Source organism: Tinamus guttatus, unplaced genomic scaffold (genome assembly GCF_059628265.1).
Source record: "Tinamus guttatus ecotype Peru unplaced genomic scaffold, ASM5962826v1 Tinamus_guttatus_pri_ptg000376l, whole genome shotgun sequence".
NCBI classification, from domain to species: Eukaryota; Metazoa; Chordata; class Aves; order Tinamiformes; family Tinamidae; genus Tinamus; species Tinamus guttatus.
Genome location: NW_028288910.1, coordinates 601,177 through 629,137, shown reverse-complemented (window position 1 = coordinate 629,137; position 27,961 = coordinate 601,177). Strand labels below are relative to the sequence as shown.

Here is a 27,961-nt window from a genome sequence, read left to right as displayed (position 1 = left end):
GGCGGCGGCGGCGGGCGCGGGGCGGCGGGGCCGGCGCGGAGCAGCGGCGCAGCCCCCGCGGGAGCCGCCGCCGCCCGCCATGGACTGGGCCGCCCTCGAGAGGCACCTGGCCGGGCTGCAGTGCCGCGAGCAGGAGGCGCGCGGGCGCCGCGCCGGCTACACCTCGGTGAGTGCCGCGGCGCGACCCCGCGCGTCCTCCCGCCGCCGCCGCCCCGCAGCCCGGCTTCCTGTGCAGTCATCGCTCCGCGGCTCTTTTTTTTCCACCCTAAATCCTTTGAATTACAGCTCATTGCTGAGAAATCCGGGCGGCTGCTGCCGTTTCTAAAGGGGAGCGTGAGAGCAGTGCACTTCTTTCTTTTTCTTTTTCTTTTTCTTTTTCTTTTTCTTTTTCTTTTTCTTTTTCTTTTTCTTTTTCTCTTTTTTTCTTCTTCCTATCCCATTCGGAACTTAAAACCAAGGGGCAGCCTCTGACGGGACACATGGTGCCCATGGGTTTTGGCTTCTTAGCAGAACTGCCCGCAGTGTGTGGCTGTGCGTGCGAACACTTGGCTTTATTTAAAAAAAAAAAAAAAAAGTTTTCTTTATATATGTATATTTGTATATTTTATGGCCAGGAAGCCCATTTCTGCAGTGCCCTTGGCCTCCGCAATGAGTTTTCTCCCCTCTTGGGTGGTGTTGTTGCACCTGATGGCACCAAACCGTGAAGCTCCCATTTCCCACTGCCTGGGTGTTCTGGTTTGGCCGTGACTGTTGGCGCTGGAAACTTTCCTGAATTTTCCACCCATCCCATTGCAGTTTTTCCAGCGCCCCGGGGAAGGGGATCTGGGGCCGGTTGCGGTTCCCTCCGCCCGCCCGTGCACATTCCTGTCTCTGGAGGAGCCCCGGGGGCATCCTGGAGTTCACCTGACCTAGGTGGTTTGGGTGTTTTCTTGCCTCGTTTTGCTTGAGCTTCTGCCTTTCTCTGAGCAGGGAATTGCCGGCGCCCGGATTTCCGTGTAGGATGAACGGGCCGGTGCGGAGGCCTCGCTGCGATGCTGCCCCTGGCGCGTGCTTGGGGACGTGGCCTCCAGGGCCTCTTGGAAGAGGAACTCCTGGGGCTTCTCCGTGTGCCGGGGCTGAGCTCGTTCCCTGCGCCCTGACATCCTCTCATCTCCTGCATGAGACCTCCCCGCGCTTGCCTTGGTCTTTTGGCTGCGACCTGATCCTTTGGGCTGTTAAAAAGAATGGAAAGGAGCTTCTGGTTGCCAAGAACCGGGGGGAGATCTTCGTCTGCTCTAAGAGGATGAGGATGTTGATGAGCCCAGTGCTGCTTCTGTTCTATGGCGCTTTGTCAGGGCTACAAAGAGCTGCTTTTTAGTCCGGGCTGGTCACGGAGATGACGGGGCAGTGGGCAGAGCGAGTGACATCTCGGGGCTGTGCAGGGAGCACGTGGGATGGCCCGGCTTGCTCCATGCAGCTCGTATGAGCGCTGGCCGTTGGGCTGTAGGTCGTAACCCCTTCCAAGGGGAGCAGAATCCTGCGGAAGAATTGGAGAAATTGGGAAATCTTCCAGGAGTTGGTACCTGTGTTTAACTGCTCTTTGTTGTGCTCCAAAACAAGCTTCTTCAGAGGCCTATGGCCTCGTTGCTGGTACTGGTCTGGCTGGTGTTACAGGGGAAGGACGCTGAAAGTTTTGTGATAAAGATGCTGAAATGGCTTTAGGAAAACATCTAGGCTGTGAAGATCTGGTGTGAAATGCGGGATGGGGTTGGGAAGACATCACGTGAACTTAATACGGTGTTAAACTCAACAGGACCCTCGGGCTCACCCGTCCAGAGAGCAGTCGGGTGTTTGTGGGGATTTGACCTTTTCCGCTAGAAAGAGCGGAGAAAACGATTTTTAATTGCAGGGGAATAATGGCTGTTGTTTAACTTCCAGACACAGTCGCACAACACAAACGAGGCCCAGGGGACAGGAACGAGGTGCACGTCACCACGTACCGTGGTGAGGGCTGTCACCGAGGCCGTTCGGGGAGAGGCTGGAGGCTTCGGCTTCGGCACGTGGGTCGAATGATGGTGGCGAAGGCTGTGGCACCGCGTGGCTCCTGCCGAGCTGTAGGTCTGTGCCGATGCCAGGGACGAGGTGGAGAGGGGCAGGAGAAGGCCCTGAGCAGCCCTCGTGGCCAAGCTCGTGGGACAGGCCCTTCTCCAAAGCGCCTCGTGCCTTCGCGGAGAGGAAAAATGAGTCGGGTAACGGAGAGAAGGGTGTGCGCAGAAATCGAGGGGTGTTTTCTTCTTTCTCTACAAGCGGGAGGTTGTCTTCCTCCTCACCCCCTGTGCTCCACGGTGCTCGGAGCTCCTCCCGCGTGCGGAGACGCTTTATCTGGTGGCTCGTCGCGCTCGAGAGTGTAGTTCTAAAAGTAAATGACAGCACGATGATGCGGGGAAGGCAAAACAAACGTTTGCGTAGCTGCAGTTTGATAATGCCGCTGGGCCAGCAGCAGCCCGAATTTATCAAATAACATTAGTCCTCCTCCTGCTTGGCGCTTTAGGAATGTGGCCTTCGGCAGCTGTTTGTGGGGGCTGCGGCCGGCCCCGCTGGGGACCAGCGTGGAGCTCTCGCTGCCCGTCTGCCGCCGCGGCGCAGCTGTGCGCGCAGCGGGGCCGTCACTCCGAGACGGCCAAACTCGGCAATTTCACGTCTTCTCACTCGTTCAAGAGCAAAAGAGAGCAGCTTTTCCAAAAGCGCCTTTGCAAGCTCCTGATTTCCAGCTGTTGCCATGGGCTGAGTGTTTCACGTCTCGTGTTTAAGCTCAGCCATGCGGGAAGTGAAATAAGGGCAGCCAGGTGCCGGCGAGGTTTTGCTGGAAGTTTTTGCTGGAGGTTTTGCTGCGTCCTCGCGGGCTTGTTGCTGTTGGAGCAGCTCCTGTAAAGGCTGCATTAACCTCAGCCTCGGGGAGAGGCAGCCTGCCTGCAAACCCGTTGCAACACGCGCAGATCGTGCCCCAGCTCAACGAGATGCGTTGGATGCTCTGGTGGCTGCTGGATGCTCCTCTGATAGAGAAGGAAGTGCATGTTTTCTGCAGGTAGCTCATGCTTAGAAGGTTCCTCGAAAATCCACGTGGGCTGATCTCATCCAGCTGCAGGAAGCCTGCTGGTGATGTATTTTTCTTTATTCTGCTCAACTGCTGAAGCTTCGCTGTGTCAGGAGGAACAAATGTGCCACGACGTGATTTATGGCGCCTAGGAGCTGCTGGGGTGCCCGCGAAGCAGCAACTCTCTGCTTGCAGCCTCGCTAATGGTTCTAATAAAATCAAAATCAGCATTAATGATTCTAATAATTCTTTCCATTGCATCCTGGAGGATGGTAATTACAATCAATAGACTGTATTTTCTGCAAACAATATCTGCAAATTCCATAGTCAATTAAAAAAACACTTGTGAAACAGGAAGCGGCTCAGCCGAATGACTTGCCTCTCCGAAGAGGCCGTCGCGTTTGTGCTCTGAGGAGGAGTTTTGCCATCCGCAGAAGAGGCTTTTTGTGCCCAGCAGTGATAAAAGCCCATCCTTGCAGCCTGCAGGAGGTTCCCTGATGTGCAGACACCTCCTGTGAGGGTGAGCGTGTGCTGGAGTCCCTGTTTTTCCCTTTTCCAGTAGGATATCTCCACATACGCTGTCAAGACTGATGCTGGGGCTCTATGGTGCCGGTTCTCTAACATCAGCACAGCCTGCCCAGAATCATCATGTGTCTTCAAACATGTTGGTTCTCAGTTTTATAAAACACACTCAGTGTGTTGAGAAGTTAGGTGTGTTCCCTCACAAGCCTTTTGCTTCTTAAGGCTGTCTTAAATTGATAGGGATAGACATAATGCACCTGGCTTTGTTCAGAGCAGTGGTTTAATCAGTGGCCTGTTGACCATAGAGCCATGTGAAGGACTCCCTGGGAGACTGAAGAGGAACCAACCTTTTGTCATTAGCCTTAAAGCCCCTGCGAGGCTGCCTCTGTGCCCCACAGATGTGCTCTGTTAAAGCAGTAAGAGAAAATCAGTGCACTAATTCCTGGCAAACTCATTTTCAAAATCAAACTTTTGCCTTGTGGGGAAAATGTATATCTGTTGTGTTTGCAACTTAGAGGCACAGCAAGACCTTTTTATGTATCTGATGGTGCCTATGGGGCTCTTTGACTTACTAGATTCGTCCATCTTGCCCTTGATAGGGGCAACTGAAAGGAGTAATAGGACTTTTTTGATGAGAGAGGTTCATTTGGGGTAGTTTGTTTCCAAACATAGGAAATAAGGGAAATATAGACAATAAAAAAAGAAAAACTAAGGCATTTTCACCATGGAAAGTGTTGTAATTTCAGGCAGATGGGGGGTGTGTTTGCTTTGCGTGAGTGTTTTCCCCGGTGCAATGGGGTGCAATGACTCAGGCGATGCAACGCGGCCCCCGGTGCGTTGCTGCCGCGCTCGCCGTATGGGAGTCAAAGTGGCCATGTACTTTGGCCACCTTCCACCCAGCTCAAAGGTTAGATGAGGTTGGCAAGATATTAATGAATCCGCCAAAGTGTGCGGAGTCATTAAGCTGAGAAAACATCCATGTGTGCTCTAAAGTGCTTGTTTCTTGAGGAGCCTTTCTAATTACGGAGATTGGGAAGATAAATGGCTGCTTCTCTTGAAACTGGTCCCGGCAAAGCGACAACGCTTGGTAATCTGGAGCGAAAACTTTATCTCTGTTGCTGCTGCGAATCCTTTCATTAAAGAGAGCGCCGAGCAGGGTGGCAACATGTATATTCCTTTTCCGAGAAGTGATTCTCGGTTATCTGAGCATTAATATAACGGTGACCGCTCAGTGTTATGGAGACCAGCAAGTTGGCAGTAATTCCTGGTCGTTTGGTAAGTGAGCGTTTCACACGTTATGTAGAAATAGCCAAAACGGGCGAGCGTTGGGTTGTTCAAATGCTCTTTGCGTTGCAGGTAGCAGTAGATACCTCCTTAACACGCCTGTGTGCAGTACTGGAAAACTCTTCATGATCCTGGCTGGGACAAGGTCCGTGCAGATCATTAAAAGAGATTTTTGGCATTTAGTACAGCCGCTAGTGAAAGCTGGACCTTTGTATGGAGAGAAGCGAGCTTTTTCGTAAGTCCAAATCTTGGTTATCTTGGGGCGCGATTTTATTGGCGTAATCATGAAATCATGGGATTCTGGAGCGCTGTGCTCCATCCTGCCCCTGCCTTTGGCAGCACTCTCCAATTTTTACGTAAATATAAGCAAACACCTCTTGTTGCATTAGCAGTGTGGAAACGCCCGCTCTACAGGATGATGATGATAATAATAATAATGTACTTAAGCGTCGTTTTCTGGCAGGGTGGCTGTGATAAGTGAGAGGGTTGGTGTTTTTAATTCTCGGGTCTGACGCGTGCTGTGTAACCCCCCCTGTTTTTGCTACCTGAGGAAAACCATTCAATTTGCTGTGGAACCATCGTGCCCTTCAGCAAAGAAGGATGGTGTCTGCACAGCCCCTGGCGCTAGGGAGAAACGATGGTGACTTTTAAGGGAGCAATTACAGAGTGCTTTAAGAAGCCGGGAAAGAGGAGAGTATTTGTTCAGCACAACTCAGAACACGTTTCAGGCTGAGAGATGAACGCGGGAAGGCCGAGCGTGCTCCACACCAGCCCATCATAACAAATATTGCACTCACCAAGCCCTCAGAAACTCTCCCATTTGGTCTCTCTAGTCCCCCCTGCTTCAATTGTGCCCTGTAAGACGTCCCAAAATAGGCTCTGACAGAGTGAAGTACTAGTAGATGGAGTATACATATATTTCCATGTGGTCAAGCAAGTGGTGGGGAAGTCAAAATAATCGATTTAATGGTAAGTGAAAGCCACAGGAGCGATAGCACAAATCTCACCTCCCTTATTGAAGTAAAAAGATTTTTCTTATGCTAGGAAACTTCTGTGTGTTTAATGAACAAATGTGTGTGTTTAGCCATGCAAATCATCCAGTTTAATCAGGGCTTATTGTGTATTCAGTGCTCTTCTAAGGGTTATTTTGAATTGCACGTATTAGTTTTAATGTCTGCTGTTACGTGGGGGATTTTTAGAAGTTCCCGCGCCACCAAAACCTGCTTTTGTGCCAAAAACCCGTGCCAAAATCCGCACGGAACGCGCCTTTCCGCGGCGGGGGATGTTGTGCTCCCCTCCGTATCGCTGCCCAGCGATTCAATATGGACCGAGGCGGCAGCGGGCGCTGATGTGCGAGCGGCTCCAGGTAGATGAACCTGCTCAGGGCTCTGTCTGCCAGGGCAGGGCGGAAAAAACAGGGCTGGAGGCTAAACTTCCCCGTGTGGAAGCGTGAGCCAAAGCAGGGTGTGTTTAAAGTAACTCAAAGTAACTTGTTTTAATGCAAACAGCGGTTTTCTGGCCCCGGGCAGGCTTGGGGAGCGCCAATGTGAGCCCTTTTCCAGCAGCTCCTCCTGCCTCTTGTTTTTCTTTGGGGAAAAAATACCCTTTTCTCATGCGTTGCAGAGCTAGAGCAGGCGGGGGCTTGCAGCTGTTTTAAATAACAAATGTAAATGCAACAGATCAGGGCAATATCTTGATGTATTTTAGAAGTTACTGTTAAATACGAACCGCTTTTGAGAGTGCAACTTTAAAATGTTGTAGGTGCTGCGTCTTGGGGCTTCTGGATCTGCTAATGGGGAATGGTTTTGCTGAAGGTTTTGAATCTCATAGGAAAAATGGGCTTTTATTAGACCTTTAAATATGCCAATTGCTGCGATGCGTAAAATTCCCCATTTAGGTTGTGAAAATTGTGTGTAATTGCCATGGAAGAAAAAATGCAATTCTCCCAGTTTCTCCCTCGGAGCTGATGTAAACTCTCATTTTCTCAGCCAAGCAGCCTTTTAGGGTAATCATGTAATAATCCAACCAGTTTGGTGCTTTCCAGCGTTGGTGGAACTCCGGGGGTTCCTATGGAGACATGGCATTCCTGTGATAAGGTCACTCAAGACACAGGTATCAGTTTCAGGACAGAATTATATTTTCGAGGAGCGGCCATAGCTTCTCAGCAGCAGAGTTGCATGTATTTTGGCTGTTAATCTTCAAATAGTCAGCTTTTTGCAGTGTTTTCCTTCAATGCAACTGAAGCCAGCGCTGGGTTTGAAAATTTTTCTTCACGACAATATGCTGCTATATACTAAAATTAATCCTATTCCCTGAGGAAATAGTTAAAGACTTTGATGGAAAAGAGGGCTTTGTGTTCCAGTTACTCCATGGGCGTTTGTTGGTTTGCCCATCAGGAGCTACATAATAGCTATTGTCTCCAAGGGCTTCCTGCTTTTTCAAGCACCTGTATCATTTCTGCACACTTTGTCATGCCCCGTCAAGCCTATGGAGTCGTTTGCGTCACAGAAATGGTAGATTTTATTTATATCGCCAATTTTGGTTTCCTGCCCGGTGATCTATAGATCTCCTTTAAATGAGAGAATTGCACAAAAGCCATTTATGGAGACTTGTTCGTGCTTTGTTAAAGCAAAAGCCAAGCGCTCGTGCACGCGGGAGGAAATAGGAGTAGGAAATTTAAAGGGATTGGGGAGGAATGAAAAATAGAGAGATGAAATTTAATTGTCTTTAAGATAGTAGATGGTGATGCTAAAAAGAAAGAACTATATTAAAGTGTGTAATTCTTTATGCATACAAGAGCTGGTAGTGCACGTGGTCCACAGAGAATTGAAGTGCTTTTAGTGAGTTATTAAAAATTTAATCTAAACTTTTTATTTAATGTAACTCCGATATTGAATTTATTAAAGAGGGACTTGGGGAAATAGCAGAATTCTGCCCTTGTTTCACGTGCGGCTCTTGTGTTTTCTGTTTTCTTTGCCTGATGGTAATTTCATGATAAACCATTCTCGGAAGTTTTTTAAAAAACAATCTGTGAATCATTTTTCCCTACGGAATTCCCTGTGCTGTGTAGGAACATTAATACTTAATATTCCCATATCTTAGCATGTGTACAGGTACAACCTGGTTGGCCCTTTCTGCTGCTTTCTCATACATTATTTCTCAGGTTGAACATTGTAAAGCCAAGTTGTAGCTGTGACTTGCAAGGCTGAAAAAAGCCCTTTCTTCTTCTTTATTTATTTATTTTTTTAATGAGAAAGACTCGCAGATTTTCACTTTATTTTGGGTCGGGTTATTTTGGTATTGGGAATGTCAGGAGTTGCTCAAGCTCTTTTTGCTAAAGGGCTGTGAAACGGAGTGATGAAGCGGTGCGATAGGGATGTCTCAGAAGGCTGAAACCAGAGTGAGTGATGCAAGATAGCTAGAAGCTTTCACTTAGACACCAAAAAACAGGATTTTATCTTTTGGGAAGGGTTTTTGTTCCAACGTTAACCACTGATTGCACCTCTGCGCTGGGCAGAAAGCTTTGCAGCACCCCCACTAAGGAGGCTGTCTTGGAATAACCCTCAGCTTCTTCCTTCTGTAGGTTGACCCAGGAGGTAGAAGAAGCAGGAAAAGGGCCTGTAACTTCCAAAAATAAAAAAAAAAAAAAAAAAAAAAAAAAAAGGCCATGGGACACATTCCCAAGCATCTGATTCTATGAAAAGCAGGTGAAAACCAGGGCAGTCGCCTGTAACCAGAAACCAGTGTGGAAAGTGCCAAGTAGATTATGCAGAGCCTTTTCCACCTCTTCTTGCAAAGTCTTAAAATACCTTCTCGAGTGACTAGGGCAGCAAACACTTCCATGCTCTAGTAGTACTTAAATTGCACAAAAAGGCTGCTTTTGAGAGAATGCAGTGTATTTAGTTTTCGAGAAACTTCTCCAGAATACAGTGTGTTTAGTTGTCCTCCTCCTGCTGCAAACGCCACGGGGTTGAGCCTCAGGGTTGCTGCAGGTGGAATGTTCTGTGGCTCCAGCTTGGCCCCTGGGGAGATCCCGGCAGCCTCCTCCGTGCAGGATTTCCAGGCTGCGTTTCGGTTGCCACGAGCTGCTGCTTGGCCTGGAGGTGCCTTCGAAGGGGCTGCTGCTGCTTGCAAAGCCCTTAGGAGCCCCTTGCGTGCGAAAACGCTGCGGATCCGTTTCCTGCCATTCCGGCTCGCGCCTTCCTGATGGAGCCGACCGGGATCGATGCCGTGTGGTGGAACGGGAGCCCCTTGCCCGGGTGGTGCCTCCTGCGAGCCGCTCTCTGCCGGGGCCTTTCTCTGCCTGCTCCATGACAGGATTATGAACTGGTTCCTCTGCAGAGGGAGCCTGAGGGCCAGGAACAGCCTGTGGCTCATGGCACGTGAGGGAGCTGCGCTCGTTGCTGGGGACCCTCCAAAGCTTCACGGAAAGGTCTCGTGCACAAGGTAGAGCTTCATCTCGCGGCCTCCGCCGTAACGCAACCCGTGCGAGAAGACCCAACGCCCACGCACGTGTTTCCACGGAAAGGGCTGTGTTCCTGGTGAGATCCATGGTAGGCCGGGCCCGGCCGCGGCGGGGAGGACAAGCGGCCGTTCTCCGGGTTTTGGCCTCGGAACAGGCGGTCGTTGTGTGTCAACGCGGCCCTGGTTGACCCCGCGCGTCTGCCCTCGTCCCCCGCAGCGACGTCCCGAGCTCGGGCTACGGGCGGCATCGGTGACACCAGCAGAGCCAAGGCCACGTGAAGGTGCCGGTTTTGACACAAAAAAGGGGTAAGCAGAAAGCGATAATGAAACCACGTGCTTTTCTGTCAATATTGACCCGGTTCAAGCAGACACCCTCAAGTGAGTCACCTGTGAGTCACTTTTGAGGGCTCGCAGAGAGCAGCGTGCTGCCTTTTATTAGTAAAAGCTAAAGGTTTCCAGACACATCCTGCTAGGAGGAGAGCGCCTCGGGCATGGGAGAGCTGAGGAAAAAAATGATTGAAGAAACCAGATTCTTGCTCTTTCTCTTGCTCTTATATGGTGCTGCTTTGAAACCCACGGGCAGCCACGTGTCACTCCTTCGTTCCATGACTAATAAGGCTCAGTCAGGATCCACCCTTGCTTATCCTGTTATTTTTAGCCTTTTTTTTTCCATCCTCCTGCTGAGTGTGCCTGCCCTATCAAAACCTGCAACTTCCCACAGTTATTTTCAATACTGTTTTTGCTAACCAGCAGGCTCTTGTTAGGAACTGGATGGAGTCAGGAGGGAATGTTTTATCCAGGATGTATTTGGGAGCTGGTGACGGGTGCCCGCTCCACAACGTGCCCCATTTCCCAGATATATCAGCTTTCCCATTTAGAGGCTGCTGCAGCATTGAATTTTTTTTATTTCCTCTTCAAGTGACAGTCGGGTTGGGAGCAGCATTTGGAAAATCATCTTTGTGGCCATTTGCTCGAAGGCTGCAGATGTAAAACAAGGCTCGTGTAAGAGGCCTCCCGTCCTTAGTGTTTTGACCATGTGGATCAGGATTTTCCTCCACGCGTTAACTGGAGCCTTCCTAAAAATCCTTGCTCGCAGCTCTCAGCTTTTAAGGAGCCGGACCCTGGGGCTTGATTTTGGAGAGATGAATGTGCAATATGTCAGCCAAGAAAAATAAAGTGTTAGATTGATGCCAGGCTTTTGCAGTCAGCTTTAAACTGTGGGCATCAACTTCGAGAACTGTGAGAAACGTCACCTTCTGCTTATTTTTATCCTGTCTGTGAGTCACTGAGGTTTGTCTGAGCAGAGTCGTGCTTTTATTTAGGAAGCAGCCGAGCACGCTGCTGTTAGCACTTTGTATCAGTGCATTTGTGTTTGTAGTAGCTGGCCTTTGGCTTGAGAATGAAGATTTTAATTTCAGAGCTTTGTAATGTAATTTGTGGTCGTTTCTGCAGCCTGTAAGTGCCGGTTCTGTGCTGTTGCCACCTGCTTTGCAATCAAGATGGGCTCTAATGTAAAAGGCTGCCCGTAAATTAGTCTTCTCAGGCACTTCCCCTGCCTCGAGGAATGAGGAGAGCACAAAGGAAATGACTTGAGGCATCAGATGGGCATCAGACTTCTCCCTTGCCACCCACAAGGTCCCAACTCCCCATTTCCAGCTGCACCCACGTGTGTTGGGAACAGCCTCTTTTGGATGGATACGTTTTCCTTACATGCACCTTGTCGCCTAAGGGTGTTCCCTGTTGATACGCACCCCATTAGAGGCAAATTAAGCATCTGTGTGTAAATAAGTTACACACAGACCTGTGTTCCTGCCCGGCTGCAGGGTCAGGGACTCTTTCACAGGTAAAAAAGGAACCGTATGGATAAAATATTAGAAAACTTTTAATTGTGGAGAAGTTGGCTCTCAGGCTGGGCCCAAGCTGGTTACGATGGTCCCTAGTTCCAGCTCTGCTGTTCCTTGGATCAGGCAAAAAGGAAGGGAAGTTTTTCCCTGTGAGGAAAAACTGTGCCTAATGCAGCCTGTCCCAAGCAATTACCCAAATCCATGTTTTATGCTGGTTTTCCCGTGCGCGCTGTGTTTTGTCCCAGGGCATCTGCGGCCCCATCTCGGGAACCCGCCTGCCCTGGCGCGTTGAGGACTCGGATTTTCCTAAAATTGCTCATTTTGCAGCATCCTTCCAGCATCGCTTCCCATTTTATGCCGGACACACGGCTCTTCCTTGGCGCTCGGTGCTGTTCCGCGTTTGTGCTGCGGGAAAAGCCGACGGGAGAGGTTTAATCCTGGTGCAGCTGCGAGGATGTAAAGTAATACGCTGTGACCCACTGACTCCTGGCACGTGACATCTAATCCCCAGACCCTCTGCCCCCTCGTGCTTCACATCTGCTGCGCCGTGCGCGTTGCTCTAGGGGCCCAAAATGATGAAAATTCCTTGTAGCTGATGCAATTCAGCACCAATCCCTCCCCAAAGGGATGCAGATACAGAGCTGTAGAGACAGGTGAGTTGCAACATTTCGGTTTATTTTTGTTGATATAAAAACTTTGAGGATTTCGGGTCCTGCGTGGCGCTGCCAGAAAGCGCGTGCTGCTCTCGCAGCATCTCTCAGCACGTGAATATTCCATTTCCAGCAGTTGTTTGGGTTTAAGAACACAAGTAAAGGTGCAAGGAGCCAGCTGTAGCTTTTCCTCTGCCGTCTCGCCGTGTTCATTAGCAGCTGCCACATGAAATGGTTCTGTGCTCGTTAGCAGTAAATAATTGCTCGGGTATCATGACTACCTAATGCTCCAACCAATGAATTCCCGTTAAAGGTGAGTGATCCGGCTGCTCAGTGGTTTGTGGGACAGCTCAACCTGTGCAGCGCTCTCAGCAAGTCTTTCTAGGTGGCTTTCCTGAAAAGCCTGATTGTTTTCCATGTGTTTTGTCACTTCTACACGAGCAGAAAGCTATAAACACTCAAGTGACTTAAACAAGCCCCCCTAACTCACCAAGGAGCGTTGGACAGGCCGCGCATCGGAGCTGCTGCCCTGTGATGCCGAAATTACCGTAACCTTCTGCTGCATGTGAGAGGATAAAACTGTTTTTGGATTATATAACACCAAAGATGCTGTGTGTGGGCCGTGGAGCAGATGTTGCCGTTTGGACACGTCTTTTACCCACATAACCCAGCATGAGGCTGTCAAAGTTACCACATGTGCACATCTTGCAAATACAAATGCAGCAGCTCCTCCCGGGCAGGTAAGGGGCTGGTTTTCTCCATGCTCTCGTGTGTGAGCTGCATGTTGATTTTACCCCAATGATGTCATCTTTGCATTTGTAGGAGGAAACAGAAGAGTTTTATCCTAAAATTGCAGTGCACAATTTTCTACCCTTGTTTTTTTTTTTTGAGTTGCTACCTCAGTGCTTCCCAAAGTGCTCTGGAAACCTCGTGGAAGGGGGAGGAAGATGCTCTGGGTTCTCCAACCACCTGAGGGTTTCTCCTTAGAAAGCAAAGGAGCTTACCCAAAATGAGGGAAAACGCCTCCTCCTCATGTCTCCTAAATAGAGAAGTCTGTAGCATTAGACTTAATTAGACTTACAGAATGGAATGTAATCCAGACAGATACTCCTCTTTTCAAGCAGATTTCTAGTATTAACTGATTAAAAAAAAAATCTTTTTCTTGCAAGGTTTAAACCCTGGAAAAGCTTTAGTTTGGCTTAAGGAGGAGCTAAATCCATAACCCCGGAGAAACCGTGAGCCGATATATGGAGAGAGTCATGGGTTTTGTCTTGAAGTTTCCCCGTTCTTTGCAAACTGCCGGGTTTGGGCCAGCAGAGCTGTCCCTCGAGGCAGCCCCCGAGGTGCCGGGGCCGCTCCGAGGATTCGGCAGCTCCGGGTGAGCAGGCGGCCCTGGCGCGTCGCGCTCGGCGCAAGGGCTCGCGCTTGGGCCCGTTTGCGCTCCCTGCGTTACAAATGTGTTGTGATTTTAACCACAACTCACTCTTATCCGTGTTGTCTAATCCACGTGTATGGATGTATAGTTGGAATTTGAAGAAACGTTCCACGTGGCCTGGCTTTTTGCATCACCCTGGCTGGCCTGCCACAACCCACCTGGAAAACTCATGTTTCCCCAGCTACTACAGGGCGGGCTCCTGCGGCTGCCGGAGCTCCCGCGGGGCAGGAAACCCTCGGAAAAACATGGATGTGGGATGCGGGGGCTCGGCGTGACATCCCGCGGGGCTCCTGCCTTCCCACGGAGCCGGGAGCTGCTTTCCTACCCCTCGGCTTTGTAACCGCGGGGGCTGCCGAGGGGTCCGTTTTGCTGCGCACCCACCTATAAATACATATATGTATAAAAATGTAGACATACATATAGGTGACAGGGGGGACACGGAGCCCCAGCTGTGCAGGAGCCCCAGTCCCATCCTTTGCACCAGTTTTGCTCCCACAGCATCAGTGCCTCCGCCCCGCGGGGCCTCCCTCCCTCCATCCATCTCATCCCAGGGCGCTTTGGCTCCATCCCAGCTCCATCCCGGGGTGCGGGATGGTGCGTGGGGACCTTCCGGACGCAGCTCGCGCGGGCCGTGGATCCGTGCACAGCACCAAAGCTTTGGAGAGGGGGCTGCGTGCCCGTTCGGAGCTGCTGTTCCCAGCCCTGCTCCCGCTGCAGCTCCGCAGCGCGATGACGGAGCAAGCGCCCGGCTCCACGGATGCAGCATGTCCGCGGCGCTCGCACGCGGCATCCCTTGCCTTTTCCTTTCCCGTTTTCCCCCGTTTTTCCATGCCTTTCTCCCCTTAGCGGGGCCGCGCCGCAGCAGCGGGTCCCCTCGGCGTCCCCTTTGTGTGGGCCCGGGGCCGCGTCCCTCCCTCCCTCCCCGCGCGCGTCCCTCCCCGCGCTCCTCCCGCCGGCTCCCGCCGCGCCGGCGCTGCCGCAGCATCCATCTTAGCGCTGCGGGCAGCTCCTGCACCATGCGCCGAGATGGTCCACCAGGAAAACTGCTCCTACCAGGTGAGCGACGCGCGCGGACGGGGCCGCGGAGCCCCCGCTCCCTTCGGAGGGATCCGGGCTCCGCACCTGCCGCGGCGCCGGGTCGGTGCTCCGCGCTGCTCCGTATTGCTCCGCGCTGCTCCGCGCCTGCAGCAGGGCCCCGGGGGGTCCAGTGCCGCCACCACCGCCGCGTTTCCCCCTAACTTCGCTCCGGGCCTCGGGCTGCAAGAGCAGGGAAAAGGCAGCGGCGCGGACGTGCGGATGGGAGGAGATGAGCAGCTCTGCCGCAGTGTTTCACGGACTCCCCCGAGAGCAGCTTCCATTTTTAGCTCCTTCCCGGTGAAATCCCCCCTTTCCTTCCAGCTCGCGCTCACCGGAGCCGCTTTTCCCGTGGCCTGTTGCTCTTTAGCCCTTTGGCAAACGGCACCCGCCACCCCCGGAGCGGGCAGGATCCTGCGGAAGGTGCCGCTGCCTCTCGCCCCCTCCTTGCTGCCTCCAGAGCCGTTTCCAAACAAAACGGCCGGCTCTGGCATGCAGGGACAGCCCCCGTGCCCTTGGTGGGTGCCCATCACGGGAGCACCCCAGGGTGGGCAGCATTCCGGGGGCGATGCATTGGAGCACGGCAGGAGGATGCGGATGCGGTGGGAAGGGGCCCGGTGGCGGCGTTGGGAAGTCGCTCCGGGTTTAACGAGAGCTGCAAATAAAGCAGCGGCAGGGAGAGCTTGGAAACGTGTTTGTTTTGCAGGAATTCAGCCTGAAAACAAATCCTCTGCTCTATTTGGTAGCTGGTTGAGTTCCCAAAACGCCCCGAGGTTTTGCCCGCGGCCCGTCCCGGGCTCAGCCTCCCCCGCGCTCCGGCGTTCCCGGTGCTCCGGCCTTTCCCGCGAGCTGCTGCTCTCCGGGATCGGCAGCGGCCATGGGAGCCGGGAGCGGCTCCCGCTCCGGCTGCGCCCTCCGCTCCCGCATCCCGGCCACCGCCCTCCGCGCGCTGCCGGATCCCTCCCCTGAGCAGGGGGTGATTCGGTTTTAAAAGCTATTACTAAAAATCTCCTTCCTTAACCGCCGCAGAGTGTTTAAATGAGGATGTGTAGACTGGAGGCTGCAAATAAATAAAGTGTAAAAGGGGGATGTTATCTCCGACGCACACGGATCAGCCCCGCTTTGCTGCCGGGTGCTTTGGTTCCCGTCACTAAACGCTCGTTTTTGGCCCCATCCCGCAGGACGGTGCTGGGAGGCGTCGGGCTCTTTCCCGCATCTCCTTCCTTGGGAATCCCTGCGGGGCTGGGATGCGAGGCCGTTCCGCGCGCGGGCAGCACCGAGACCCCGTCGGCGCCATCTCCTCGGGTGGGTTTCGAAAGCGCCTTTGAAAGCGGAGCAATCCCGAAGCGTTGATAAAATATAAACAAATCTGATAGGAATAATTAGGTTGTGTTTCCGTAGAAATCCTGGAGCCGGCTCCAAAGCTGGCGCCTGTGGGGAATCCAGTGCAGGGAATCTGGTGGAGGCCGGAGCTGCAGCGCGGAAGGAGCCAGCGCTGCCGGGGCTGGAGCAGTGGTCGGGGTCGGATCAGCCCTTCTGCCTTCCAGGGAAGCAGGAGAAGGAGCTGGAGCCACGAGGAGCCAGAGCAAAGGCACCGTGATCCGGCCGCTCCCGCTGCTCCCTGCCCAGGAATCCCGACACGCGGTGCTCCATGCAGCCCTTATCCCAGGAATCCCGACACGCGGTGCTCCATGCAGGCCTTATCCCAGGAATCCCGATACATGGTGCTCCATGCAGGTCTTCTGCTGGGAATCCCGGCCTGCAGTGCTCTGTGCAGGGCTTATCCCGGGAATCCCAACACGTGGTGCTCCGTGCAGGCCTTGTCCCAGGAATCCCGATAGGCAATGCTTCCTGCAGGCTTTCTCCCGGGAATCCCGACACGCGGTGCTCCATGCACTTCTTCTCCTGGGAATCCCAGCACACAGTGCTCTGTGCAGGGCCTATCCCGCGAATCCCGACACGCAGTACTCCATGCAGGCCTTATCCCAGGAATCCCAACATGTGGTGCTACGTGCAGACCTTCTCCCAGGAATACCGACACGCGGTGCTCCATGCAGGCATTATCCCAGGAATCCCGATACGCGGTGCTCCATGCAGGCCTTATCCTAGGAATCCCAACATGCAGTGCTCCGGGCAGGCCTTATCCTGGGAATCCCAACACACAGTGCTCCATGCAGGCCTTATCCTAGGAATCCCAACACGCAGTGCTCCGTGCAGGCCTTGTCCCAGGAATCCCGACACGTGGTGCTCTGCGCAGGCCTTTTCCTGGGAATCCCGACACGTGGTGCTCTGCGCAAGCCTTTTCCTGGGAATCCTGACACACGGTGCTCCATGCAGGCGTTTGCCGGCAGTAGGGTGTTTTACATGGAAACCTCCGCTTCTCTTAGCAGGGAGGTAACTTGGAGCAGTTGGAAAACGGATCCCGACGCAAAAGGCCGTGATGGGTTTTCTCGCCCCCAGCCATGGCAAAGTGCCAGGAGCCCTGGGGCTTTCCCGTCACTCAGGCGGCCACGGCGGAGCTGAGTTCGGATACGCGCTCGTCCCTAGCGCTCACTTTGTATTTAAAGACCAGAAACTTGATGTGTCCCATTTTCCTGCCTCGCTTAAAGGTAGTCATAGGGGCTGCAGCTGGATGCAACCAGCGACCGCTGCCCTTTCCTGCTTGCAGCAACGGCGCCGAGCGGGACCGGGATGCAGGAGCCGGATTCAGGGTGAACGAGGGGGCCTCCGTCAGGCCCTTCCTGCTTTTGTGTCCCTTTTCCGCTCCCAGGCTCTGCCTGTCGCTTTCCTTTAGTGTAAAATCTGGATTTTCGGAGTGGACTGGTGCTGTGGCGCGTGTCCGTAAAACTGGTGAACTGGATGGAAAGGGAGACCCGGGGGAGCCTTGGGCAATGGAAGTGTCGTGCGGATGCGGGGGCCACCAAAACTGTGCAGGGCCACCAAAATTACTGGTCCAAGCTACAGCCAACGCTAGGTGCCAGGTCTGCTGTCATCACACATGGATAAGGAAGGACTTGAATGTGGATGTGGAGACTGGGAAGGCCTGGGATTGAGCGTAGGCTTTGGAGCTCGGGAAGGCCTGGGATTCAGCATAGGTTTTGGAGCTCGGGAAGACCTTGGATTAAGCGTAGGCTTTGGAGCTCGGGAAGACCTTGGATTAAGCGTAGGCTTTGGAGCTCGGGAAGAGCGGCTGAATCCGCCCAGCCGAGCCCTGTTCCTGACCCGCGCTCCTGTCCATGGCCGCGGGACGGGGCCGCTGCTGTTTCCCACCTTCGGAGAGCAGCTTCCCGGGGAGGCGCCGAGCCCGGGGCTCCCTTTGCTGCTCCCTAGACACCCTCCTGGTGCCTGAAAAAAAAGGGCTGTTTTAGCCAAGGAGCCGCTTGGGAAGTTCCCGAGCTGGGAAAACTTCCCGTTATCACCGCGAGCAACGCGGGGAGCCCCTCCTGGCTGCGCTGGGTCGGGAAGGCGCCGACCGGTGGGTCCCGTGCGGAAACCCAGTGGCTCCGCTCCCGCCTTCCCCCGGGATATCACTGCAGAACTCCCGGGAGGAAGCCCCGTCCCGTTTCCTGGGAGCCTCCGGCGCCTCCGGCTATTTTTATCGCGGCTCCGCGGCCGCGCCGCCGGCTCGCTGCCTTTATTAGGGAAAAGCCGTCGGGGAGGCCGCCCGCGGAGCGGCCGGCGCCGCGCGCACGGACACGCGGAGCGCGGGGCCGCCGGCGATGGGATGGGTGACATCATCCGCCAGGCATCCGCGCCGGACGCCGACGGGAATTACAAAAAGGTAAGGGACAAAAAGGGCCCTTTTGTCCCCGCGCGGCCGCCCGCTCCCCCTGCCCGGCGCTCCGCGGAGCTCCGCGTTTCCCGGCATTCGCGGAGCATTCCCGGGCCCGTTCCTGCCTCCGGCTCAGAGGGGCTGCGGGAGCTTGACCTGATCTTACGTGTTCTTGTAATTCTGTGGTGAAGACACAGATTTCTCAAACAAGTGCGCTGCAGTCCGGGTTTTTTGCAAGCCGTCGTGCTCTCTAGCGGTAAAAAAGGGCCCTGGCTTTGGTTTGGGGACTTTAAATATAGTCGTTGGCCGCGTCTGTAATAACAGGCCCTGGCAAAAATAGCCGGAGCTCCTGCCGGGGCCCTGCTGCCAACGGCAGGCGCGTGTTCATCCCACCCCTCCGTGGGATGGGCCGGGATGTGGCCTGCATTCCCATGGGATGATCCTTGCCATGGCCTCACAGGCCTTTTTTGGCTCCCAGTCACCTGTCAGAAGTGGCCCTGCTTGGGCTCTTGCTGAATATTCGTGGTTTCTCCCATCCAGATTTCTTTTTCTCAAGCGTTTCTGGCCCCGCGGTCCTCACTGCCGGCCCAGCGTGGGCCGACACAACCACAGAATCCGTCACTGTCCCTTACGGTCCTGCTCCAAAGCACCGCAGGGCAATGGCAAATCTCAAATAAATATTTTATGCGCCGTTTCATGTAGTTCAGATGACGGCTTGAATGAGCAGGGGTTATTAATACAGCTGTCTGCTCACTAAATAAATCAGGAGTGGGATGTATTGCAAAGAGACGTCCAACTATTGCTTCTTAAGCGAGGGAAATTATAAAACATGGGCTTTATTCCGATTCTCGGGAAGGAGCAGGAATCCCGCGGTGCTCGAGCGAGGACCCGGCGCCCAGGAAGGGCTTCGTGGAGCAGAGGCCCCCGGTGTTTTTATACCTCCGAATGTCAAGCGAGTGGTTCCGTGTGGGTCCCGCTGGTGGGTGCTATGGACAGACTGGGGTCTCCGAGCGCTGAAGAACTCTGTAGTCAGCTGTTGTTTTCTCTATGCAGAGGAAAACGTGCCTAGAAATGGGTCAGGGAGAGCTGAAATGGGTCAGGAGGAGATAATGGCCACCCAGGGATGAGCAACCGGCTCGCGATCCCCGCGGCTTCCGTGGGAAACGGCGCGGGCAGGAAAAGTGGGAACTGGTTGTGGGGGAGCAACCTGGGAGAGCGAGCGAGTTCTCCAATAATCCCTTTATTTTTCACGTATTTCCTATTAGATTCAAAGGGGGGATATTTGGCGAGTAGAGAGCATTTCTGCGTTTCCTTCTCAATCCCTGGTTTTCCATGTCGGGATGTGCAGGGCAGCCGCTGGGTGATCTGTCTGCAGCGTAAAGCCCGGCTCCCGGAGGAGCTCTGCATTTCCTAGGAACCGGCCCCTGGTTCATAACAACCAGGGACACCTTGGATTTCTTCCCGGTCGTTATCCCGCGGGGCCTTTGGAAACCGGGCTGTTGTGCATTCTGGACCGGCACTACTGGATATTCAGTATCCTCGGGAATGACCCGGTGAAGGAAACAAATTGTGCCGTGAAGAAATGTGCAGGTTTCCAGCAGGAGCCGTTGCAAATCCCGGTGGAAATGGAGCAAAATGAGAAAAGGTCTGGAGAGCCGGCACCATCTGAAAGGGGAAAATACCTCCCCGTCCCTTTGCAGGGCAGTGTGTGCGGGTGTTTTATTGCGTTCTGGACGAGTCTCCGACCCCATCCGAGGACGTTATTGGTTGCTCCTGGGAACAGGTGCTTTGAATCTTTATTTGCACTCTTGCAAAAATGCAAAACCCCTTGAAATGCAGCACGCCACGGCCTGTCTCATCACACCAGCATTTGACTTAAGGATTTGGCACTGCGGGTTTATCTTACAGATATCAGGTCTGAGATTTACATGCGTCACCTCTGCACATTTTAGGGCAAAGAGCTGGATAAATGGAAACCTGGGAGTCATCTGGAGTTTGAGACACTCGTATGCAACAAGGTGGGGGGAAACCCTAGGAAACAGAGCAGAAGGTTTTGTTGGACAGGCTGGTTACAAACTGGAGCTGGGCTTCAACACTCACTTCTACTCAGTACTATCATCAGATTGGTTTACAATATTTTAAATTATCACGTGCAGTGATTAAAGAGGAGTTGGCTTGCAAACGAGGTGCTCATTTGTTAAGGGAATGACAATAGAATGGATAATGTAAGAATAAAGTGTATGTAGTCACCACTGAAGTTAGAATTAAGTTATTAGCTATTTTAAGTTCACGCGATCGATGTGATCATCACATTTTCAAGTCAATGTGGTGGTGGTGGTGGTGGTGGTGGTGGTGGTGGTGGTGATGATGATGATGATGATGATGATGATGATGATGATGATGATGATGATGATGATGATGATGATGGGAGCAAGAGCTTAACCCCTTTGTGTTTCCCTTCGCTTGCAGGCTCAGAAGAATGAGAGAGAGTCCATCAGGCAGAAGTTGGCCCTCGGCAGCTTCTTCGACGATGGCCCCGGGATTTACACGAGCTGCAGCAAGAGCGGCAAGCCCAGCCTGTCGTCCCGGTAGGTGCCCCGGCCCAGGAGCCCTCCCGGGCGCTCTCAGTGCCACGGCTGAGGGAAATGTGCCCTGAAATCTGGTTTGGGGCTGATAAAGGGGACATCTCCAGGGGGAACCCTAGGATCGTCCCTTCAGAAGATCCTTCGATTCTCACTTGCAGCCACATGTTCCTTATTTCAGAACATCTTATGCTCCATGTGCAAGTGGTGTCTGTTGCTTAAGTAGCTGTAAATAATATGCTAAAAATACTAGGGTTGCAAAAACTGAGGGTAAATGAAACATTTTATGGGGTCAAACTCTTCTCGGTGGCGGCCAGTGACAGGACAAGGGGTAACGGGTACAAGTTGAAACCCAGGCAGTTCCACCTCCATGTGAGGAAGAACTTCTGTCCTGAGGGAAAGGGTGAAGGTGACAGAGCCCTGGCACAGGCTGCCCAGAGAGGCTGTGGAGGCTCCTTCTCTGGAGACCTTCAAACCTGCCTGGATGCAATGAGCCACCCTTTGCTTTGAGTGGGGTATTGGACTAGATGATCTCGAGAGGTCCCTTCCAACCTCAGCCATTCTGGGATTCTGGGATTTTTGCTGCTCAAGGAGTAAATCCAACCAGCTCCCTTTGCTGTGGAACTGCCTGGTTTCATTTGGGCTCTCTGTCGGGGTCATGCGTTGCCTTTGGACTTCAGCGGGCTGAGACAAGTGGTGGAAGCAGCACAGAGGCACAAGTGGAGACTTGCTGCTGTGACAAGAGTAGTTCTGTTTCGATTAAAGAACCACATCTTTGAAGCAGGAACATGCTTGAAGATAGTTCCTTGGACTCTTTCCTTTCTCATTAGACAACCTGATGAAAGTTGGTGGAAAAGAAAACAACTCTGTAGAGTTTAGAGAAGTGCCATTTCCTTTGGCAGCCTGGGAGGTGGCAGCCTGTTTGGAAGAAGATCCCATGGGGATAACTAGCCCTGCTAATTCCCCAGCTCTGGCGAGCAGTCCGGGTTCCTTCCCCTTTGCTAAGCTTACCTAGCATTGCTCTCAGAACACCAGCAGGGTTTTTAATTGGGTTTTTCCAACTTGGGTGCAGCCAGCTCTCTAGATTGTGCACACCAGACACGGGTTTATTCTTGCTTTGAGCAAAGCATGAGAAAAATGGGCAGGATTAGAAGCCCGGCACTGACTGCTCTGCTTGGATGCGTCGCTGCGAGCAAACGAGCGCCGCGCAAAACACGGGGACCCTTCCAAAGCTGAGAGCAGAATGGCAGGAGAAGGGCAAGAAATCTGCTAATTGGCCCTGGGTGTCCCTTAAAAATGAACTCGTGTGCTTGCACCCTAAAGAATAATATCCTAGTGCTCCTTTATCCCAGTGCTTGCCCTTCCCAGGGTGGTGCTCGGCCTTGCTGCAAAATTCCATCCCCCTTCGGAAGGGAGAGGGGACATGTGAGCAAGACGGGAAGCGAGGCAAGTGCATAAAATAATGTGTGTTATTTTATCCGTGTTTTGGCGTCCCTACTCTATAGGCAGCCAGCATATGGCAGAGCAGCCGTCGAGCTGTTCTGCATGGGCTCGAGGCAATTAATCTTGCTCAGAGAAAGCATCGGGGAATGATGCAGACATGGGGAATGAGAAATGTGCGCTTTAATCCCGCTCTCTGCCCCGTACCTGGGCTGAGCTCCCTCCCTGGGCCCCTGTCCCTTGTGCTTATACTTGCTTATCTATTTATTGCTCTATTTCTTAAAGCTGCTGTAGGTATCAGGGAGGCTCCAGAGAGGTTTGTTGCTGCTCAGCTGTCGTGAGTAACCCGGGGCGCTCGCAACGCTCGGAGCGACTCCCACGTGGGGAGTGAGGACAGACAGGTTGCCATGGGGAAGGAAAAAATCTTGGAAGAGGCGTAAAAACAGGAGGAAAACTATTATAACACCCGAGAGGTGCAATTGTAAAATCAAATTGAACTTTAATTTGAAAGGGAAGACAGTTTTGCTTTGGGTGGCTGCAGCTACACGGGGGCCGCTCTCCTGTAATTAGGCGGCAGGTCTAATTAACGAGTGCAGAGGGGCCGTGACGAGTTCCCGACCTGCCCAAGGCCCGGGCTGGGTTTTGTGTCCTGCTCGTGGTGCGGCAGAGCGCTCGCACGCGCTGCCCGCTCTCACGTGCTGCCTGCAGCGAGTCTGGACTCGGTGCAGCTGCTGCTGGCGCCAGCTCCGGCCCTCCCGCAGGGACCAAACGCTTCTGCTTTGGGATAGTTTCTTCCACCTATGGATTTGGAGGTGCTTGGTGAGCAGGAAGGGAAGGTCCCGAGCGGTTCCCAGCCCACGGGGCCAGGACGGGGCTGCATGCGGGATGCACCCGGAGCGCAGAACGGCAACGCATCGAGATTCACCCTGTGTGATGGAGACCCCAGGAGGGTCCAGGGAGTTTGTTTGTCACAACTGGGATGCTGAGGAAATTCCAGGCAGTGGCGCGTTGAGCTGAGCCTGGTGACAGGCTGGGAAACGGGCCCGGATGGCTCGGAGCGCGTCACAGCAAGGCTGAGCTGGGGCTCAGCTCGTAGTTGCAGTCCTGTCCATCAGTGGTCCTACAATGCACCTTTAAACGTGTGTCCTGCGAGTGTGGCTTTGTGCAAAGGACCCGTTTGCTGTGATGGGCTGGTCGGAGCCAAAGTTGCTGCCACAGGGCGAATGGTCTTCGTTTGCCGGGGCTGCTGCCACCTCCAGGGCCGGAGCTCAGCCCGGAGCTGCCTTTGGCCATGCTTGGGAATAAGGGATCCCGGTGCTCCGCAAGGCGAGCGGTGACACCAGCTCGGCTGCCCCGAGGCCCCTCCGGAGCGTCACCGGCTGGAAGGGCCGGGCGGTGGGAAAGGGGGCCGTGCCGGGCAGGATCCAGGGAACCGGAGCGAGGGGAGCTCAGCGGGACCATGGACGGAGGCGGCCGCGGGACAGGGCTGAGCGCCTTGGCCAGGCACCTCCGACGTCGCCAAACGGCACAAACCGGCCGCGGCGCAAGGAGCAGGAGCGGAATCGGCTGCGAGGGGAGAGGTCAGACCCCACCGCTGACACTGCCCGACCTCGTTCCCTGCCTTTGGTTGGGGTTTGCTGGGACGCGGCGGTCAAGGCCGCTTGTGTTCTCCTGGATGGATTTGCTCACGGGATAAGCAGGTTTGAGCCCAGGCAGGGAGGCTCTCGGCTCCGGGGGGATGTCCCATGGAAGGGCAGTCGCGGCTCCGTGTGTGACCTCCCTGTCCCCGCAGGCTGCAGAGCGGGATGAACCTGCAGATCTGCTTCGTGAACGACAGCGGCAGCGACAAGGACAGCGATGCCGACGACAGCAAGACCGAGACGAGCCTCGATACTCCCTTGTCCCCCATGGTAGGTCGGATAGCTCATCCCGCAGGAGGCCCTGCATGGAGAGCAATGGGATTTGGGATCATGAAATCCATAATAGAAACTGATAGAGAACTGGTCATGTTAAAATAACAAAGCTAAAGCCTGGAGTCTTCAGTCTTTGATTAAAACATGCAGGTTGCTGCCTAGGAAATCCCCACACGACACAGGCCGCGGCTGAGGAGGGAAGTCTTCCCGTTTGAAATTCCTGCTTCCCTCCTGCCGGCCCTGCAGGGGCGGTTAATGGCCCCGGCAGTAAGGAGCCTGAAGCAGCACCAGTTTCCCACCCGCTCTCCCTCTCCTTTCCCCTTGGCACTGCCCCACGGAGGCCCCGGCATCCTGTAGCCTCTCCTCTTTCAACAGAAAGAGCTCGAGTTGCTACTGATACTCCTGAGGGCCTATCTAGGAATTGCTCTGGTTTTTAAAGACCATCTTGCAGATTAAAATTAATAAAATCCCGGGCTCTTTGCCGTAGAAATTGTAGCTTTGCAAATGTATAAATGAATCTTCAGTTTGAAGCAAAACCTCTTTGTTCTGGTGCTGCTGTGGGAGTGAGGTGTTAACGGGCTGCCTGTCTGCTTCCCCAGAGCAAGCAGAGCTCTTCCTACTCCGACCGAGACACCACGGAAGAGGAGTCGGAATCCCTGGACGACATGGATTTTCTCACGAGGCAAAAGAAACTACAAGCTGAAGCCAAAATGGCCTTGGCTATGGCAAAGCCAATGGCCAAAATGCAAGTAGAGGTGGAAAAGCAGAACCGCAAGAAATCTCCAGTAGCTGATCTTGTGAGTCTGGGGTCAAGGGCTGCTTGGGTATCAACACACTTGTGTTGAGTGTCACCGTGCTCAGAGCTATTCTTTTCTAATTGCTTGTTTGCCCTCTGGGGAGGAGGCTACCTTACAGCCTGCTGTTTTTGTAGTACCTCTCCAAGTAGCTCTTGTCACCAACTGTCTGTTAGAGCTGACAAGTGTCCCTGTGTGCCCAGCAACTAGAGCGTGACCAGCTCTTGTTACACGTAAAGGCTGTTGTAGTGATTCAAGCGCTGTCTTGATTTGCCACTGGTCACTAGCTGGTTACAGTTTGCTCACAGGTGCTGCCGTGTCCACGCACAAAACGTGTGTGAAACACCAGGCTGCACTTGTGGGTCAATGGGATTCACCCCATCAGGGCGTTAAGGAGAGCAGGATCATAGTGGGAAATGAAACGATGAAGCTGGAAAGCTGTTCCTCCATCAAAGCCAGTAACGGGCACGATGCTGCTCATCCTCAAAGACTTTTTTTTTCTCAATCCATCCAATCTCAGCCCAAGTTGGAGCATTACAGTCTTGATGTAAAGCTGCTTCTCATGGCCTTGCCTGTTCCTTCAGTGCACGGTTAATAGCAGTGGTTTGGGTGGCCTGGGTCATTGTGTGCATGTGTCACACCACAGAGCAAGGACTGTTCTGTGGTCTGGGCAGATTAAGGTAAATGATGGATGTTTGGGAACGGGGTTGCGTGAGGGCAAACTGCTGCTGTTCACAAATACAGGCAAGGAGCAAATTAAAAAGTCTGACATTTGCTTTTAGCTGCCACATATGCCTCATATAAGTGAATGCCTGATGAAGAGAAGTTTAAAACCCACTGATCTGAGAGATATGACTATCGGGCAGCTACAAGTGATAGTCAATGATCTCCACTCACAAATAGAAAGTAAGTGATACTCGTTAAATTTTTCTTTGGCATATCCCTTTAAATTAAGACCGGTACTTCAGAATCCACATAAAAATGTGCCTAAATGTGCAGTAACAAAAGGAGAGCAGAGACCTGCACTGCAGAGGCCAGCGGCCGGGCTCTCTCCTTGGGTTTTGTCCTTTCCTCGCTGTCTCCTGCGGCCTTGGCCCGGCTCTGCTGGTGGCAGCGCTGGTAACTCAAGACCTGGGCAGTTAAAAATAGCTTGGGAACGTTCCCTGTCCTGGGAGCATCTGCCAGTTCTCGTGGCTTTGTGGGGCTGTTTTCCTGCTGCTCTCCCGCTCTATCACGGCTTCATAAATATCCCCGAGCGAGGAGCTGAGCGGCGCAGCTGGAAGCAGGAGGTTTTTCCTGGTTTCCCGAGGTCCTGGCCCTGCCCGGCTCGTGCCCGGGAGAGCAGAGCAGGCTGGTTTGGGACACGTGTCCTGCCAGGGCTGCTCCGCACACAGGGGTGGCCTGTGGCCGGAGCTGGAGCCTGAGGAATTCCCCTTCCTCGACTGCATCCGGGCCTTCCAGGAGAGTCCCGTGTGCCCAGTAGGGAAAGCAGCTCTTGCAGGTCCGTGTGGAAGGAGGCTGATCCTGATCCGTCTCTTTGTGGGCGCAGGCTTGAACGAGGAGCTGGTGCAGCTGCTGCTCATCCGGGACGAGCTGCACACGGAGCAGGACGCGATGCTGGTGGACATCGAGGACCTGACCAGGTGACGGGTGCCCCTTCCCGCGCGCTCTGCCGCTCGCACGTGGTTTCCAGCACTAAATTCCAGCCCTAAAGCTTCCCAAAGCACGTAGGAGATAACGTAGCAGCTGTAAGGACGTGTGCTGGCCTACCGAGTGCTGTGTTAAACATCAGAATGGGTGTAATGTGCTCCAAAAATACTATTTTGAGCAGTTGGCCGTTATTGCCATTTCCCACCACTGCTTTGCTTGCTTCCTTAAGAAACTTCCCCACCATCAAAGCAAAGCGTAAATAAAAACAAACAGTAACAAATGAATGCAGAAGCCAGGAGAACTTGAACAACATGCAAAATTTTGGGGATTATTTTTTAAGCAATAATGTTCGATGGCAGATAAAAAAGGAAGCATTTCAAGATACTGTTCCCTAAGGAGCTCCAGCTCATTAGTGGCAACACGTTAGAGGTGTTTTCCTCTGAGACAGTGCTTCTGTAGTGCATAATCTGAGACATATTTAAAGCTTCTGGTGTTAAAAGGGTGGCACTGATTATTTTAAGTAAGTGTGCCGGGATTATGGCCTCAGAACTGAAGTACTGAAGTTGCAAAAATATATTAAATAAGGTCGGTTAAAAAATTTCTAGCAGCCAGCCCCCCCCGCCCCACACACACTTTGAATATTCAGTATTCAGAATTCCTTCCTAACACGATACAGAAAAAGCAAGAGTGGCCTAAATCTGCTTCTATTTTAAAACGTCTCACTGTTGCATAATTTTTGGTTGAAATTTGATCATTCTTTTACCTGGAAAAAGTTTCAATTGACTCTGGTAAGAGCCACGCGGCTTTTCCGAGTCCTTCTCGTGCCACCCTCAGGCACTCGCAGGAACGGCAGCCGCGGCAGCGATTGAGGGGATGGTGGTTTCCAACTATCCCTGCCCAGTCATTAACAGCGACTAATAAAACAGCAGGATTTGGGATTAGGGCTGGAGCTCGCTAATTAGAAGGGCTTCTTTCCGGGACACGGAATTTAGCATCCACTGGAGGTCCCAGGAGCTGCGTGTTGTTTTGATGGAGATTTTCCCACACAGCCGGGTCTGTCCGTGGGCCGGGTCGGTGGGCTCGGGATGTGGTCCCAGGATGGGATTCCAGGCCTGACCCCGGCCCCTCACATCCGCTGCCTGTGTCCAAGGCTCTAAACCCCTCCCGGAGGAGGAGGAAGCGAGCGGCGGAAACGGGAACGCGTCGGAAAAGGTGTTTCCTCCCCCGGAGGGCTCTGCCTTTCCCTGCCGTCGCGGTCGGGCCCCTTTTGCTCCAGTCCGGTTTGCAAGGAACTGCCGACCGCTTCCCTGCCTTGGGAAGGGGATTTTCGGGACGGCCGAGCACGCACGTACGGACCTTCCGCCCCGCGACCGGGCAGTAAATAACCGAGTTCTCCCTTTCCCTCCCGCCAGACACGCGGAGAGTCAGCAGAAGCACCTGGCAGAGAAGATGCCGGCCAAGTGA

General features: G+C 53.3%; 1 protein-coding gene across 2 annotated transcripts; it reads left to right on the top strand.

The window, feature by feature from the left end:
* Positions 1-39: 39 nt before the first annotated feature.
* On the top strand, positions 40-27,961 carry SCHIP1 (schwannomin interacting protein 1). Of its 2 annotated transcripts, none has more exons than XM_088530470.1 (7): positions 40-166; positions 20,588-20,706; positions 23,933-24,050; positions 24,653-24,850; positions 25,630-25,753; positions 26,397-26,490; positions 27,910-27,961. In XM_088530470.1, exons 1-7 carry the CDS (start codon positions 80-82, stop codon positions 27,959-27,961), a joined length of 792 nt encoding a protein of 263 aa, XP_088386596.1. In that variant the 5' UTR covers positions 40-79. The 2 variants fall into 2 exon arrangements, with proteins under 2 accessions (XP_088386596.1, XP_088386597.1); XM_088530471.1 differs by lacking the exon at positions 40-166 and adding an exon at positions 14,256-14,328.